Source organism: Lissotriton helveticus, chromosome 12 (genome assembly GCF_964261635.1).
Source record: "Lissotriton helveticus chromosome 12, aLisHel1.1, whole genome shotgun sequence".
NCBI classification, from domain to species: Eukaryota; Metazoa; Chordata; class Amphibia; order Caudata; family Salamandridae; genus Lissotriton; species Lissotriton helveticus.
Genome location: NC_136073.1, coordinates 115,533,546 through 115,548,319, shown reverse-complemented (window position 1 = coordinate 115,548,319; position 14,774 = coordinate 115,533,546). Strand labels below are relative to the sequence as shown.

General features: G+C 50.7%; 1 protein-coding gene across 4 annotated transcripts in view; it reads right to left on the bottom strand.

Moving 5' to 3' along the window:
• Positions 1-14,774, bottom strand: part of LOC144798454 (transmembrane protein 272-like) — a 138,147-nt gene that overhangs the window by 28,736 nt on the left and 94,637 nt on the right. For all 4 annotated transcript variants that reach the window (XM_078669341.1, XM_078669340.1, XM_078669342.1 and 1 more), the window contains one exon: positions 2,926-2,976. In XM_078669341.1, the coding sequence (XP_078525467.1) occupies positions 2,926-2,950 (25 nt within the window). In that variant the 5' untranslated portion in view covers positions 2,951-2,976. The remainder of the gene's footprint in view (positions 1-2,925; positions 2,977-14,774) is intronic.

Sequence of the window (14,774 nt, the reverse complement as noted above, 5' to 3'; positions counted from 1 at the left end):
TATTCTGCTCTATCACATTCTTCAGCCTGATGTGTGGCCATTTATTTTGTGTTTAAGACTCATTTTGCGACCTTAATACCTCCAAAGCACATTTTGGAATAATTTGAGGTGAAGTGCAAGCAGTCGTCAGCAGAATAAGGGATCATCTCCTAACAGGAAAAAGAGTCAAACAGGAACACATCTCGTTTGTACAAACTTACAGTGTTTGACTCAGGTCTAATGGAACCATTTGTCTTGTTTTTTTAGAGCTAGAACACCCATTTTTATGAGGTTTAAGCTAAATGTGAATGGCTTTGTAGTACACAAGTATTACGCCGGGAAGCTTCAGGCTGATGGCAACCAATCTGTTTGCAGTTATGCCTCCTCGTTTACTCTGGTGGATGAGAAATATCTAAGTCACTTGGTAAAAAGTACGTAATTTTGTGCCATACAGTACCGGACTCCTCACCCACTCTGTGCATGCCTGACTGTAGACTTTAGCCAGGATTAAAGCATTTAGTGATGGTGCATTTGTTCTTGAATGTTGTGGTCCACTGGTAAGCAGTGTGGCAATTTAGGGCCAGTCTTGCATGTAGTCGTTTCTGAATGTGTTTTTGGCCAGACATGCCCGACCTTATGTTGTATCGCTGCACAGTTAAGGGTCTGTTCAGCTCCAGTGTGTGTGAGGCCTGGATGAAGGGTTGAGCTTGCAGGAGCATGGTTAGGTGAAGGAAAGCTTTGAATCACATACCACACTCAGGACCGCTGCTGAGGCTACCACCAAAGTATGCGGCGAAGGGCCGCTGAGGTGCGGTTTTACCCACACATTTCCATTTTGGACACACTGAGGCAGAGGACGTTTTCCTCCGATGCTCGATGTGATCCAAGCGCTCAGGGATTTTGCCCCAATTTCTGGATCTGACCTCTCGTTGGAGGCAGAACTTGGTATCACCTGTAAGTTATCAGGATGGTTCGGTTTGTGCTAAGCCCTGTCCATTGGAAATGCTTTTAAAGAAATGAAGCTGCCCAGTTCAGTGAAGATCCTGGACAGCTGCTCCTGTCCAACCTCAGATGATTGAGAAGGCTATCAGGTTCTGCTGTGTCATGGGCCGCTGTACATCTATGTTTGTGAAATAGATCATCTTCCTGTCCTCATCAACCCCGACTCTTCTACCTCCATTTATCCCTCACTCATCCTCATCATCATCATCCTTTATCCCTTCCACATCATTCCACACTTATAAACCCTCATTCCTCACTCATTTACCATCTCTCACTCACACTTCAGCCCTCACCTATTCTTCATTTCTCATCCCTGCCTCCATACCCCTGAATCCTCACTCCTAATCCGTCACTCATGATCCATTGCCCCTCTCGCACCGTCCCTCACTCACTTAAAAAGTGAGGAGTGAAATGACATTATAGTGACTTCAAATGTACACTGATCTGTACACCTTGGGACACCCTCATCCCTGGTTGTTCATACCTCACCCCTCACACCACCTTTTAATTCTTCCCTCTCTAGTGGCAAGTGATGGTGCTGATGTAAACAGTGCCCAAATACAGGCAGGCACCTAATGCTTGAAATGATGAATGTAAACAGGCATGACCTGCTTTAAGTCAGTTTCATTTCAACACTTTCAACACATGAATTTAGAAAACAGACATTTTTCAAATGCTGGGCAATCAACAGAGGACAGGAGACAGTTGAGAAGGAAATGGGCATGGATATATATATATATATATATATATATATATACATATGTGGGCATGCTCTATGGTTCTTGAATTCTCAATGACTGGAGGAAAGGTGACCTGCTGAATTTGTATTTAATTCAGTTTCCTATTGTTCAGAAGGGAATCATACGGGATAGAGGCCAGCAAGGATAGAACAGAGTAACACATTGTTTAGTAATGGCTTATTATACTTGGACAACCAGGATCCTGGTTTAGAACTGTGTACAGCATTGTGCAGCGACATGCCTGCAGGAGGCGGTTTGTTTCATATTGGTTCATGTACACAAAAACTGCACTTCAACAATAAATGCAACTGTAGTCTGATTTGAGACGGTCTTTGGGGGAATGGAGGTTTATAATGCAAGCAGCAGGTGAGCCAGGGTGTATGTATGGTCACTGGTACCTTGAAGCAGTGATAGTAATAAGCTTGTGATGGTGTGATCAATAGCTGGGTAGGTGGCACATTGAGCTGGGAGTTCCATGGTTTCATGGCTGAAGAAGCTTGCACCAAAAATGGGCCAAGGTCTTGCTTCCTTGGGACACATTTCCTTCCCCAGCATGTTTACAAGGTGTAAAGTCCCCTAAATCAGAGCAGTGTTTATCATGGTTTGTCTCCTGGGGCAAGAGAGGTCTGGAGCCATTAGTACAGGTCGAGCTAGGATTGACATTTTTCAGAGAAGAGCAGCCAATTTGTGTGTTTTCAGATTTTGAAAGAGTTAGGAGCGCATACCTCAAGGGAATATTTGCAAAATCCTCTATTACTTTACATTATGGTAATTCTGCCTCTAGCTGCTTTAACAATCATTTAGGAATAGTTTGGGCAGTGCTAAAATACCTTTGAATGATGTCTATCTGCTGTGTTAGGTTAAAGATTCAAAAGGAAAAAATATATTTTTGCTTATTTTTACGATTTGTTTTTACCAGTCTCAACAGTGGCTATGCTGGTAGAAAAATGGCCAGATACGACTGGTGGCGATGAGCTCCCAGCTTTATGAGTGGACTGTTGTCAAATAAAACAAAAAATAAATCCTGGACCAAGTACATCAGGGCACCATGCAGCCTTGAATTCAGTTGGATTCCTCTAGTCAAAGGCAGACAAATCAGGTTTACCCTGCTACAACATCATAAAGCACTTTAGGGTGTAACTCAACACATGCAGCAGGTTCAGCCTACACGTTACGAGGGCAGCACAGGGCAGGACCCACTCACCGACACTGATGCTTGCAATGGACATCACTGCTGTGATGACTGTCCCAGACACTGCAAAGGAGAAGAGAAAATCAGGTTAAAGAAAGTTAGGTCTGGGGACAACATCCAAGCTCTGATAAGCCCTTCTGTATTTAAGGCCTGCTCTGTACTGCTATCCCACCTAAGGAAACCCAGCCCCGCCCCCTTATCCCAAACAACAACTCATTCCCCAACCCATGCCCCGCCATGAAGTAGATTCACCAAAATTCCAGTGGTAGCAGGAGTGACGTCACGCACCCTTCAAACCCAATGACATCACAGTGCTGACCCTCAGCCCCACAATACCCCCCACCCCCGATTAGCTACTGAGGGGTAGGGGGAAGGCAAGGAGGGAAAGTTAGAAAAAAGTCAGGGCTCCTTGCAGCTCAATTTACTTTTTGATCCTAGATTTTGTTCCAGAGACTAGGGATTGCTTAGGTAGCGCAAAGGGGACCAAAGGCCAGGATACAGTGACACGGGTAGCAGCAGCTACCCCTTTATTCACATCCATGAGCTGAATACTCCTCCTGCTTAAACAGGGGGAATTATAAAGTTGTCATTACCCGGGCTGCAGTCACCCTTCTTCATATTCACCCCCTGATTTATCATGAAATGAACAGTGCCCAAGCTCTAGTCTATGTAATCTGATTAAACGTCATTTAAGCAAGGCAACTAGAAGAATAACATTTGGGTCACTTACGAGCTACATCATTGCTCATCTAGAGGTGATGTTATAGTTACCTTTACTCTTGTTGCAGGAACCAGTGGGCTGGAGTCACTCTGAGCAGACAAAATGGCAATACAATGTATTTACAGTCAGAAAGATCACCACTGCTGGGACTGAATATATCTAATTTAATTAAATGTACCCTTTCCTTCTGAAGCAGCTAGTCTCTGAAGCCATTGATTATCCAGGAGACTTGTTTGCTCCTTTGCTCTGGTGGTTTGGGGGATTTCTTGAACACATTAACGCACCATACACTCTGCTACATCAGCAAATCAATCCACATGCCTATAGTGTCTGGTATTGGATCTACAACTCAATTGTAATTTATTATAATTTCTTTATTTTTTTTTTAAACACACATGGACCCATGTTTTCCTCTGGAAGATTTCAGTACATTTCTGAACCAAATTTTAGGTCTTGCCTAGCAAAACGCAGCGCATGCGCTGTTCACCATGGCAGTTTGGTGCGCGAAGGGGACAAAACATGTGCGTGCCCGGACGGCACATGGGCACGCGCACGGCGTGTCTTTCAGCTTGCGTATGGACAGCCAATGTGCATGCACGCACAATCACAGTGTCTATCAGTTTGTTTAAAGTGCATGCAAACAAGGGACTGCTGCTGATAAATTCAGTTGAAGCAATCCTGGACGGGCAAGATAAAGCATGTCTTATGGCTTTCAAGGTAGAGTTTGAGCCACATAGGATGCTGTAAAAGCATGTCACGGTAAGGTCACTCTGGCCTGAATGGCATCAATAGCATCTGCTACAAATTCCAGCCCACCCAGTGGTAAGATAGCAGCTCTAGGGAAGAGCCGGGGACTATTGCAGCGGTGATGTTGGTTGTTTGTTTTTGTCAGCAGCTGCTTTAGCATTTTTTACCCACGCTAGGTCTGGTCAGATGGATGTCCGCAATCACAGCAGACTTTGCCTGATTATACTGGATAAAAGGGATAAATGTGGCACTATTCGGGTACCGATAACTTGTGCATGGAAAGGACCTCGTCAAAAGCTCGTTAGGAGTTAAGTATGCCAATGGATCAGACACCAGGGCGCAAGCTTGGTCTTTCAAGAATACCATATGCAAAGCATGAGGTATTTCCACAAGCACAAAGTTCTTGTCAAATGTATTGTTTTTCAGAGCATCACAAATGTGCCGACATAGGGGAACGACGATAAATGCTTGTTGTTTAGATTGGCATTGTTGTCTTTCTATCCATTTGTTCAGAACACCACAATATGGTAGTCCATGTGACTAGTGAGGGCCCTTTGGTGATTGTTGCATGACTGCTTACCTTCCCTGTGGCATATTTCCTTCCGGTCAGGCTAGGGGACATACTTCGAGCTGATCGATAGGGACAAGCCACCAGTGCTATATTCAGCGGTTTAAGTGGGCCGAAAAAACTGGGGGGGGGGTCTCTCGAAGGGGTTTGATTGATAATTAAGAGTGTGGTTTGAAAACATGTAAGCTAAAATTCTGTGCGTAGCATAGTGTGCTGCCCGACTGGTATTTTGCTGCTTCTGTCATTGCATCCAGGTTCTTATTTGCATAAGAGGCATAGGCAAAAACTATGGCTTCATTGTATATAATATTGAAAATGCTTTCATTCTAAAACAAGACTGTGAAAGTACTCTAGCAAGTCTCTTTGAAGTAACATCAAAGGCAATGAAGGGTGGTGCTGCTGCAGAGTTACGATTTGTTTTCCACCCTGGCAGCCCGATAGGGACCCCATCTCAGCACCTGCTTTTTAGAACTGCAGTTGCTGAGCACCAGCAGGGACCGTCCCACTTCAAGCCCTGTCCATATTGTTAATTGATCAAAAAGGATAGGCCACCAGACCCATATTGTTAGCTGATCGTAAGGGACAGGCCTCCAGAGCTCACAGAAACTACCCCTTATCAATCGAGGCCCAGGCACTTGTCAGGTCATTGTTACCTTTCAGGCTCTGATAGATGTAATACTATGACAGGATCTTATGAGGCATGAATTTGGAATTCCGATTCCTGATTGAAATTAAAGATGCAATGGCCAACGAAAGAACCCTCAGATTCTGATGGGTCTCCTACTCAGCTGTGGGGGCATATCAGGCAATCACACTACTATGTATACTGAGGGGGAAGGTGGACAAATCTGGTGAAGAGGAAATACAGATTGATGAGTGGACTTATAAAAAGTATCAAGAGGCCGCTGCATTCCAGGTAAGTGGATGTTTAGAAGGGTCCTACCATTGAGGTTGTTAACCAAGATCATGGTCTCTATGTAAGGACATGGAAGCCCTGACCTTTTACCTTTAGAAAACAAGCATTTGCAATGCAATAGGTCTCGCATTTAAACGAGTTTAAGGTATTGGCATTGTAAATGACAATCCCTTTTATTTATGTTTTAAAAGACAAAAATATGCATTGTCTTTTACAATGCCAATAGCTTAAACTTGCGTAAAAGCGAGACCTATTGCATTGTAAATGCTTGTTCTACTTCTCATGTTCAATTCAATGGTTTACTTTATTCGGTTTCAATTAGTAGAAAGCCATAAAAGTACATACATGTCATATTAAAACAATTGTCAGTAGAAAAAACATGAATTGTTTTTTTAAAATACAATTAAGTTAAAATGCACTGCAAAAGATTAAAAGCGTCAAACTTCAGTTCTAAGGTCGTTCTGTGGTGAAAACAAAATTTTAAAAAACCTGGCTATGTTTAGTGCTAGAAAATCAGACTCAAGAAGTTGGAGAACCAAGAGGGCAGGATGACATTGGCATAGCCCCAAAGTTTTTAAAAATCAAGCAATCCATCTCTTTCTCGGTTCTGAGTAGAATTTGCAAAAAAGGGTCAAATGTAAAAGAGATTGGAGAGAGATACCATCACAAGGGCACTGACAAAGCGGCTGTGACCAATCATTAACAGTAGGGAATGTGACAAGCTGATGGAAGGGGACAAGCTGATGGAAGATGTTGAGCCTAAACCGGGTCAGAAAAAATCTATCGTAACTGCTTAGGCTCCAGGTTAAGTATGGCTGAATAAGCAAAGAGGTTTGGATCAACAAAGCATGCTGAACCGAGGTTTTATTGGCTTCAACTGTCAAACGGAGTTCCCCTAGATGGGTTAAGCATTGATTTTTTAACATTTTCCTAGAGATCAGTTCCAATTCTGGCGGATTGTGATAGAATTTCTCTAGGCCCAGATAATAGAGGAACTTAACGTATCTAAGCCAACGAATCTTGTTAACATTTTCAAGCAGAAGACAATCCTTCAAGATACTTTGGGTAAGGACTAACTTATTTGAGGTCCAAACATGGTGCCATAAGAGAATTGGCTGAATCTTTATGTCAGTGATATAGGGCAGGCCTAACTCTAAATGGCAGCTAAATGTTGATGTATCCTGGGGAACGGAAATAAGGAACTTCAAAAAACTGTTTTACACTTTTTGGATGGCTTCTGGCTGGATGTAGCCCCACACCCCGGCCCCATAGATGGCGGTACTGATACATTTGGCCTGATAGATGCGAATCATCTCCTCGGGCAGTCTTCTTCCCAGTCTCTATGTAAAGTTTACTAGGGCCATGGTTGATTTTAAAAACTGCAATTTTCTGGCCTCATTAGCTTTCCTCCAAGTGCCCTTTTCATCGATTAGGACTCCAAGATAGGGATAGGTTGGGGTGTAGTCTACACTAGAATTGTTTATATAAATTGTTCTCCCTTTTCTTTGTTTTGGGCCGCAATACATAAATATAAACATTAAAAAAACTTTTATTAAGTCTAGATTTGACATAAATGTGTTATATCGGGTCAGTAAGCGCTGAAGTTCAAGGGGAGTGCGGGCTATAATCACCACGTCATCCGCATAAAGGAGAGCGGGGATTGGACGATGTTGAATTAAAGGTAGGTCCTGGGACCCCTCCAGCATGGCTTCTTCTAGGGTATTTGTGTAGAGGGTAAAAAGGAAGGGGGCCAGGACACAGCCCTGTCTGACTCCCCGCTCAACCCTGAAAGGTGCGGTCAGCTCACCCCCCCCCCCAAGCCAAATCTCACTCTAGCTGTGGCGTTGCTGTAAATTTCACGAAGAAAAGTAACTAGCAATGGGTCGACTCCCATTTCTGTTAAGATATCCCATAGCTTAGAATGACCCACGCAGTCGAACGCTGCGGTAAGATCTACGTAGGCCAAGTGAAGACTGCCACCTTTTGCATCCACGTATTTGCCCTTGAGTAAAGACAGGTTTAAAACCTGCTCGATGGTGCCCAGGCATTCCCTAAATCCATACTGAATGTCAGATATGAACTTGTTGTCTTCGGTCCAGGACTGTTGGCGTTCTAGAATGATGCGCCCCGCGACTTTTCCGAAAAAGTCCAGTAATGAAATAGGACGATAACAAGTTGGACTAAGTCGATCGCCCTTTTTAGGTCGAGGACCGTCGCACTGCATAGCAGTGGGCGGAGTCCAAAGATTTTATGTTAGGTTAGGGGGTTTGAACTCGCCCCTCTCCTCCATTGGCTGGCTTCCTAAACGGAGGCCAGCCATTGGAGGAGAGGGGCGTCACTCCTTTCAAGCCTTGTCTCTTTCGGATTCAGGGGTGTGTTTTTTGCATTCTTTCGCCCTGTGATGTCATCCGTCACACAGAACGCCATAAACACGCCCCGATTCCAAAATTTTTAGAGTTTTGTGGCTGCCATTTTGCTGCTCGGTAAAACCAGGAGAGCAGCGTCTACCGAGGACATGAGGTAACTATCCCTTGTCTTGCCTCTGCCACCCTGTTTTTGCTGTTTTTATTGCCTCTGTGCCCACAGCCCTCCATCCTGCTCTCGCCCCCCCTTCCCTCCGCCTGCAGCTCTCCTTCGTCCCGCTCTCGCCCCCCCTTCCCTCCGCCCGCAGCTCTTTCATCCCGCTCTCGCCCCCCCTTCCCTCCGCCCGCAGCTCTCCTTCGTCCCGCTCTCGCCCCCTCCCCCCTTCCCTCCGCCCACAGCTCTCCTTCGTCCAAGTCAAAGTATGGTCAGTCATTTAAGCCACAATATTTTGTACAGAAGATGCATTCACCACCAGTCTGGGCCTCTACTAACGAGTCGCGCGCTGTGTATCTTTTCAGAGGCGGTGAATCTGCTTGGCTTCCTATTACGGTGGGTGTAATCTTAATTTCAGTCATTCATCATTGCAGCGACTGGTATTACTACCCTCCGGTTTAATTTCTTTCTAAGTGTGTGACTGCATTGCACTGATGAGCTTCTGCCGGGGTGAAACGTATGTGTGGTATTTCAGAGATGCCAGAGGCTAGCCGGAACTGACACAATCTATATATCACGTTATTAGTTTGAGCGTTTCCCTTAAATAGCTTGAGATATACAGTGCTCTTGGCTTTGAAATGTTGCAAACCTGCAGATTCTGCCTGTGGCTTGATACTGGTGTGAAATAACTCTATACATTGTCACGTTTTCAGTAGACTTGATTCAGAAATGTTTGTGTGTGATTTTAAAAATTGAGCCCTGATGTATCTGAAATTCTTCTATAAAGCCGAGCATGCATCAAGTGAAAGCAAACTAGGTAAACAAACTGTACGATTTAAATCAGTTGCAACATATTGCCGTCCTTGCAATGTGCTGCACACCCTGTCACCAGCACCGAAGCACACCAGCACCACTCAAATACAATCATGACAGGAACGGCCGCAGTAAATACATTACCATTAAACTGAATAAAAGGAATTCAATTATTAACAGTGCTTAGAAGTGTTTTCTAAAACCCGACAAATACTAACGTAAAATTCCACGAAGGATTTACAACAGACAGTTAAAGGAAACACATCTTTTGTCTCTCGGAGAGGGCGGTCACACAGTAACACCAGACTGTCTGACGGGCGCTTTGTAGCACCCGCAGGTGACCCAGGTAAAACGGACCCTCTCCGTGCCTACTGATTATTTTCTGTTTTAATGTCGCCAACCCGGGATCTGAGCAGCAGTTGTAGAATCAGGCAGCGGAGCCGCTCACGGGGGTCTCCCATGCCTCGCGGTCCCCCTCGGTCACTAAGAGAGCCGGGGAGATCTGTGTTTTACTCATCATTGATTTATTTTTGTCATGTCTTTATTGTTTATTACACATTTGGGCATTTTTCACAATTTGACTTTCATGGCAGTGTTTAAATGTTTTTCCACATGGATTTGTTTTCCCTCGCTGTGCTTGCACCCCTGCCCTCTGCCTGTGCTTGCTCCCCTGCCCCCTAGTTCCCCTGCCCCCTGGCTGTGCTTGCTCCACTGCCCCCTAGTTCCCCTGCCCCCTGGCTGTGCTTGCTCCCCTGCCCCCTGGTTGTGCTTACTCCCCTGCCCCCTGGCTGTGCTTGCTCCCCTGCCCTCTAGTTCCCCTGCCCCCTGGGTGTGGGGCTCTGTGTGTGTGGGGGGAGCTCTGTGTGTGTGGGGGGCTCTGTGCCTGTGTGTGGGGGGCTCTGTGTGTGTGGGGGGCTCTGTCTGTGTGGGGGGGCTCTGTGTCTGTATGTGTGTGGGGCTGTGTGTGTGTCTGTGTGTGTGGCTCTGTGTCTGTGTGTGTCTCTGTGTCTGTGTGGGGCTCTGTGTCTGTGTGTTTGGGGCTCTGTGTCTGTGGGGGGGCTCTGTGTGTCTGTGGGGGGGCTCTGTGTGTCTGTGGGGGGGCTCTGTGTGTCTGTGGGGGGGCTCTGTGTGTGGGTGGGGCTCTGTGTCTGTGTGTGTGTGTGTGTGGGGGGGGCTCAGCGTCTGTGTGTGGGGGGGCTCTGTCTGTGTGTGGGGCTCTGTGTAGGGCTTTGTGTCTGTGTGTGTGGGGCTCTGTATCTGTGTGTGTGGGGCTATGTGTGTGTGGGGCTCTGTGTCTGTGTGTGGGGGGGGTGTGTGTGTGGGGCTCTGTGTGTGTGGGGCTCTGTATCTGTGTGTGTGGGGCTCTGTATCTGTGTGTGTGGGGCTCTGTGTGTGGGGCTCTGTGTCTGTGTGTGTGGGGCTCTGTGTGTGTGTGGGGCTCTGTGTCTGTGTGTGGGGCTCTGCGTCTGTGTGTGTGGGGCTCTGCGTCTGTGTGTGTGGGGCTCTGCGTCTGTGTGTGTGGGGCTCTGCGTCTGTGTGTGTGGGGCTCTGCGTCTGTGTGTGGGGGGGCTCTGGGTGTGTGTGTGGGGGGGCTCTGGGTGTGTGTGTGGGGGGGCTCTGGGTGTGTGTGTGGGGGGGCTCTGGGTGTGTGTGTGTGGGGGGCTCTGGGTGTGTGTGGGGGGCTCTGGGTGTATGGGGGTCTGTGTGTGGGGGTCTGTGTGTGTGTGGGGCTCTGTGTGGGGCTCTGTGTCTGTGGCTCTGTGTGTGTGTGGGGCTCTGTGTGTGTGGGGGGGGCTCTGTGTGTGGGGGGGCTCTGTGTGTGGGGCTCTGTGTATGTGTGTGTGGGGCTCTGTGTGTGTGTGTGTGGGGCTCTGTGTATGTGTGTGTGGGGCTCTGTGTCTGTGTGTGGGGCTCTGTCTGTGTGTGGGGGGGCTCTGCGTCTGTGTGTTGGGGGCTCTGTCTGTGTGTGGGGCTCTGTGTGTGTGTGTGGGGCTCTGTGTCTGTGTGTGTGGGGCTCTGTATCTGTGTGTGTGGGGCTCTGTGTGTGTGGGGCTCTGTGTGTGTGGGGCTCTGTGTCTGTGTGTGTGTGGAGGGGGGGCTCTGTCTGTGTGTGGGGCTCTGTGTGTGTGTGGGGCTCTGTGTGTGGGGCTCTGCGTCTGTGTGTGTGGGGCTCTGCGTCTGTGTGTGTGGGGCTCTGCGTCTGTGTGTGTGGGGCTCTGCGTCTGTGTGTGTGGGGCTCTGTGTCTGTGTGGGGGGGCTCTGGGTGTGTAGGGCTCTGTGTCTGTGTGGGTGGCTCTGTGTCTGTGTGGGGGGTTCTGTGTCTGTGTGGGTGGCTCTGTGTCTGTGTGTGGGAGCTCTGTCTGTGTGTGTGGGAGCTCTGTGTGTGGGTGGCTCTGTGTCTGTGTGTGGGAGCTCTGTCTGTGTGTGTGGGAGCTCTGTGTCTGTGTGTGGGGGGCTCTGTGTCTGTGTGTGTGTGTGTGGGGCTCTGTGTCTGTGGGGCTCTGTGTCTGTGTGTGTGGGGCTCTGTGTGTGTGGGGCTCGGTGTCTGTGTGTGTGGGGCTCGGTGTCTGTGTGCGTGGGGCTCGGTGTCTGTGTGCGTGGGGCTCGGTGTCTGTGTGTGGGGCTCGGTGTCTGTGTGTGGGGCTCGGTGTCTGTGTGTGGGGCTCGGTGTGTGTGTGGGGGGGCTCGGTGTGTGAGTGGGGCTCTGTGTCTGTGTGGGGGGGCTCTGTGTCTGTGTGGGGGGGCTCTGTGTCTGTGTGTGGGGCTCTGTGTCTGTGTGTGTGTGTGGGGCTCTATGTGTGAGGGGGCTCTGTGTGTGGGGGGCTCTGTGTGTGGGGGGGCTCTGTGTGTGGGGGGGCTCTGTGTGTGGGGGGGCTCAGTGTGTGGGGGGGCTCAGTGTGTGGGGGGGCTCAGTGTGTAGGGGGCTCAGTGTGTGGGGGCTCTGTGTCTGTGTGTGTGGGGCTCTGTGTGTGTGGGGCTCTGTCTGTGTGCGTGTGGGGCTCTGTCTGTGTCTGTGTGGGGCTCTGGGTGTGTCGGGGGGCTATGGGTGTGTGGGGGGGGTCTGGGTGTGTGGGGGGGCTCTGGGTGTGGGGGGCTCTGTGTGGGGGGGCTCTGTGTGGGGGGCTCTGTGTGTGGAGGGGGGCTCTGTGTGTGGAGAGGGGCTCTGTGTGTGGAGGGGGGCTCTGTGTGTGGAGGGGGGCTCTGTGTGTGGAGGGGGGCTCTGTGTGTAGAGGGGGCTCTGTGTGTGTGGAGGGGGCTCTGTGTGTGGGGGGGCTCTGTGTGTGGGGGGGGCTCTGTGTGTGGGGGGGCTCTGTGTGGGGGGGCTCTGTGTGGGGGGCTCTGTGTGGGGGGCTCTGTGTGGGTGGGGCTCTGTGTGGGTGGGGCTCTGTGTCTGGGGCTCTGTGTCTGTGTGTGGGGCTCTGTGTCTGTGTGTGGGGCTCTATGTCTGTGTGTGGTGCTCTATGTCTGTGTGTGGGGCTCTGTGTCGGTTTGTGTGTGTGTCGGGCTCTGTGTCGGTGTGTGTGTGTGTGTCAGGCTCTGTGTCGGTGTGTGTGTGTGTGTGTCGGGCTCTGTGTCGGTGTGTGTGTGTGTGTGTCGGGCTCTGTGTTGGTGTGTGTGTGTCGGGCTCTGTGTTGGTGTGTGTGTGTCGGGCTCTGTGTGTGTCGGGCTCTGTGTGTGTGTCGGGCTCTGTGTGTGTGTGTGTGTGTCAGGCTCTGTGTCTGTGTGTGTGTCGGGCTCTGTGTCTGTGTGTGTCGGGCTCTGTGTCGGGCTCTGTGTCTGTGTGTGTCGGGCTCTGTTTCTGTGTGTGTGAGTGTGTGTCGGGCTCTGTCTGTGTGTGTGTGGCTCTGTGTGTGGTGGGGCTCTGTGTGTGGGGGGGCTCTGTGTGGGGGGGCTCTGTGTGGGGGGGCTCTGTGTGGGGGGGCTCTGTGTGGGGGGGCTCAGTGTGGGGGGGCTCTGTGTGGGGGGCTCTGTGTGTGGGGGGCTCTGTGTGTGGGGGGGCTCTGTGTGTGTGTGGGGGCTCTGTGTGTGTGGGGGGGCTCTGTGTCTGTGTGGGGGCTCTGTGTCTGTGTGGGGGGTTCTGTGTCTGTGTGTCAGGCTCTGTGTCTGTGTGTCAGGCTCTGTGTCTGTGTGTGTGTCAGGCTCTGTGTCTGTGTCAGGCTCTGTGTCTGTGTGTGTCGGGCTCTGTGTCTGTGTGTGTGTGTGTCGGGCTCTGTGTCTGTGTGTGTGTGTGTGGCTCTGTGTCTGTGTGCGTGTGGGACTCCGTGTGTGTGGGGGGGCTCTATGTGTGGGGGGGCTGTGTGTGTGTGTGGGGGCTCTGTGTGTGTGGGGGCCTCTGTGTGTGGGGGGCTCTGTGTGTGGGGGGCCTCTGTGTGTGGAGGGCTCTGTGTGTGGGGGGCCTCTGTGTGTGTGGGGGGGCCTCTGTGTGTGTGTGGGGGGCCTCTGTGTGTGTGGGGGGCTCTGTGTGTGTGTGGGGGGCCTCTGTGTGTGGGGGGGGCTTTGTGTGTGTGGGGGGCCTCTGTGTGTGTGTGGTGGGCCTCTGTGTGGGTGTGTGGTGCTCTGTGTGTGGGGGGGACTCTGTGTGTGTGGGGCTCTGTGTGTGTGGGGGGGCTCTGTGTCTGTGTGTGGGGCTCCGTGTCTGTGTGTGGGGCTCCGTGTCTGTGTGTGGGGCTCTGTGTCTGTGTGTGGGGCTCTGTGTCTGTGTGTGGGGCTCTGTGTGTGTGGGGGGGCTCTGTGTCGTTGTGTGTGGGGCTCTGTCGGTGTGTGTGGGGCTCTGTGTCGGTGTGTGTGTGTCGGGCTCTGTGTCAGTGTGTGTCGGGCTCTGTCAGTGTGTGTCGGGCTCTGTGTCAGTGTGTGTCGGGCTCTGTGTCAGTGTGTGTGTGTGTCGGGCTCTGTGTCAGTGTGTGTGTGTGTCGGGCTCTGTGTCAGTGTGTGTGTGTGTGTGTCGGGCTCTGTGTCAGTGTGTGTGTGTGTGGGGGGCTCGGTGTGCGTGGAGCTCTGTGTGTGGGGCTCTGTGTGTGTGGGGGGAGCTCTGTGTGTGTGGGGGGAGCTCTGTGTGTGTGGGGGGCTCTGTGTGTGTGGGGGGGCTCTGTGTGTGTGGGGGGGCTCTGTGTCTGTGTGTGGGGCTCTGTGTCTGTGTGTGGGACTCTGTGTGGGACTCTGTGTCTGTGTGTGGGACTCTGTGTCTGTCTGTGGGACTCTGTGTCTGTGTGTGGGACTCTGTGTCTGTGTGTGTGACTCTGTGTGTGTGTCAGGCTCTGTTTCTATGTGCGTGTTTGGGGCTCTGTGTCTGTGTGCGTGTGGGGCTCTGTGTCTGTGTGGGGGGCTGTGTGTGTGGGGCTCTGTGTGTGGGGGGCTGTGTGTGTGGGGGGTTGTGTGTGTGGGGCTCTGTGTGTGTGTGTGGGGGCTCTGTGTGTGTGGGGGGGCTCTGTGTGTGTGGGGGGCTCTGTGTGTGTGGGGGGCTCTGTGTGTGTGGGGGGCTCTGTGTGTGTGGGGGGCTCTGTGTGTGTGGGGGGGGGCACTGTGTCTGTGTGTGGGGGGCTCTGTATGTGGGGGGCTCTGTGTGTGTGTGGCTCTGTGTG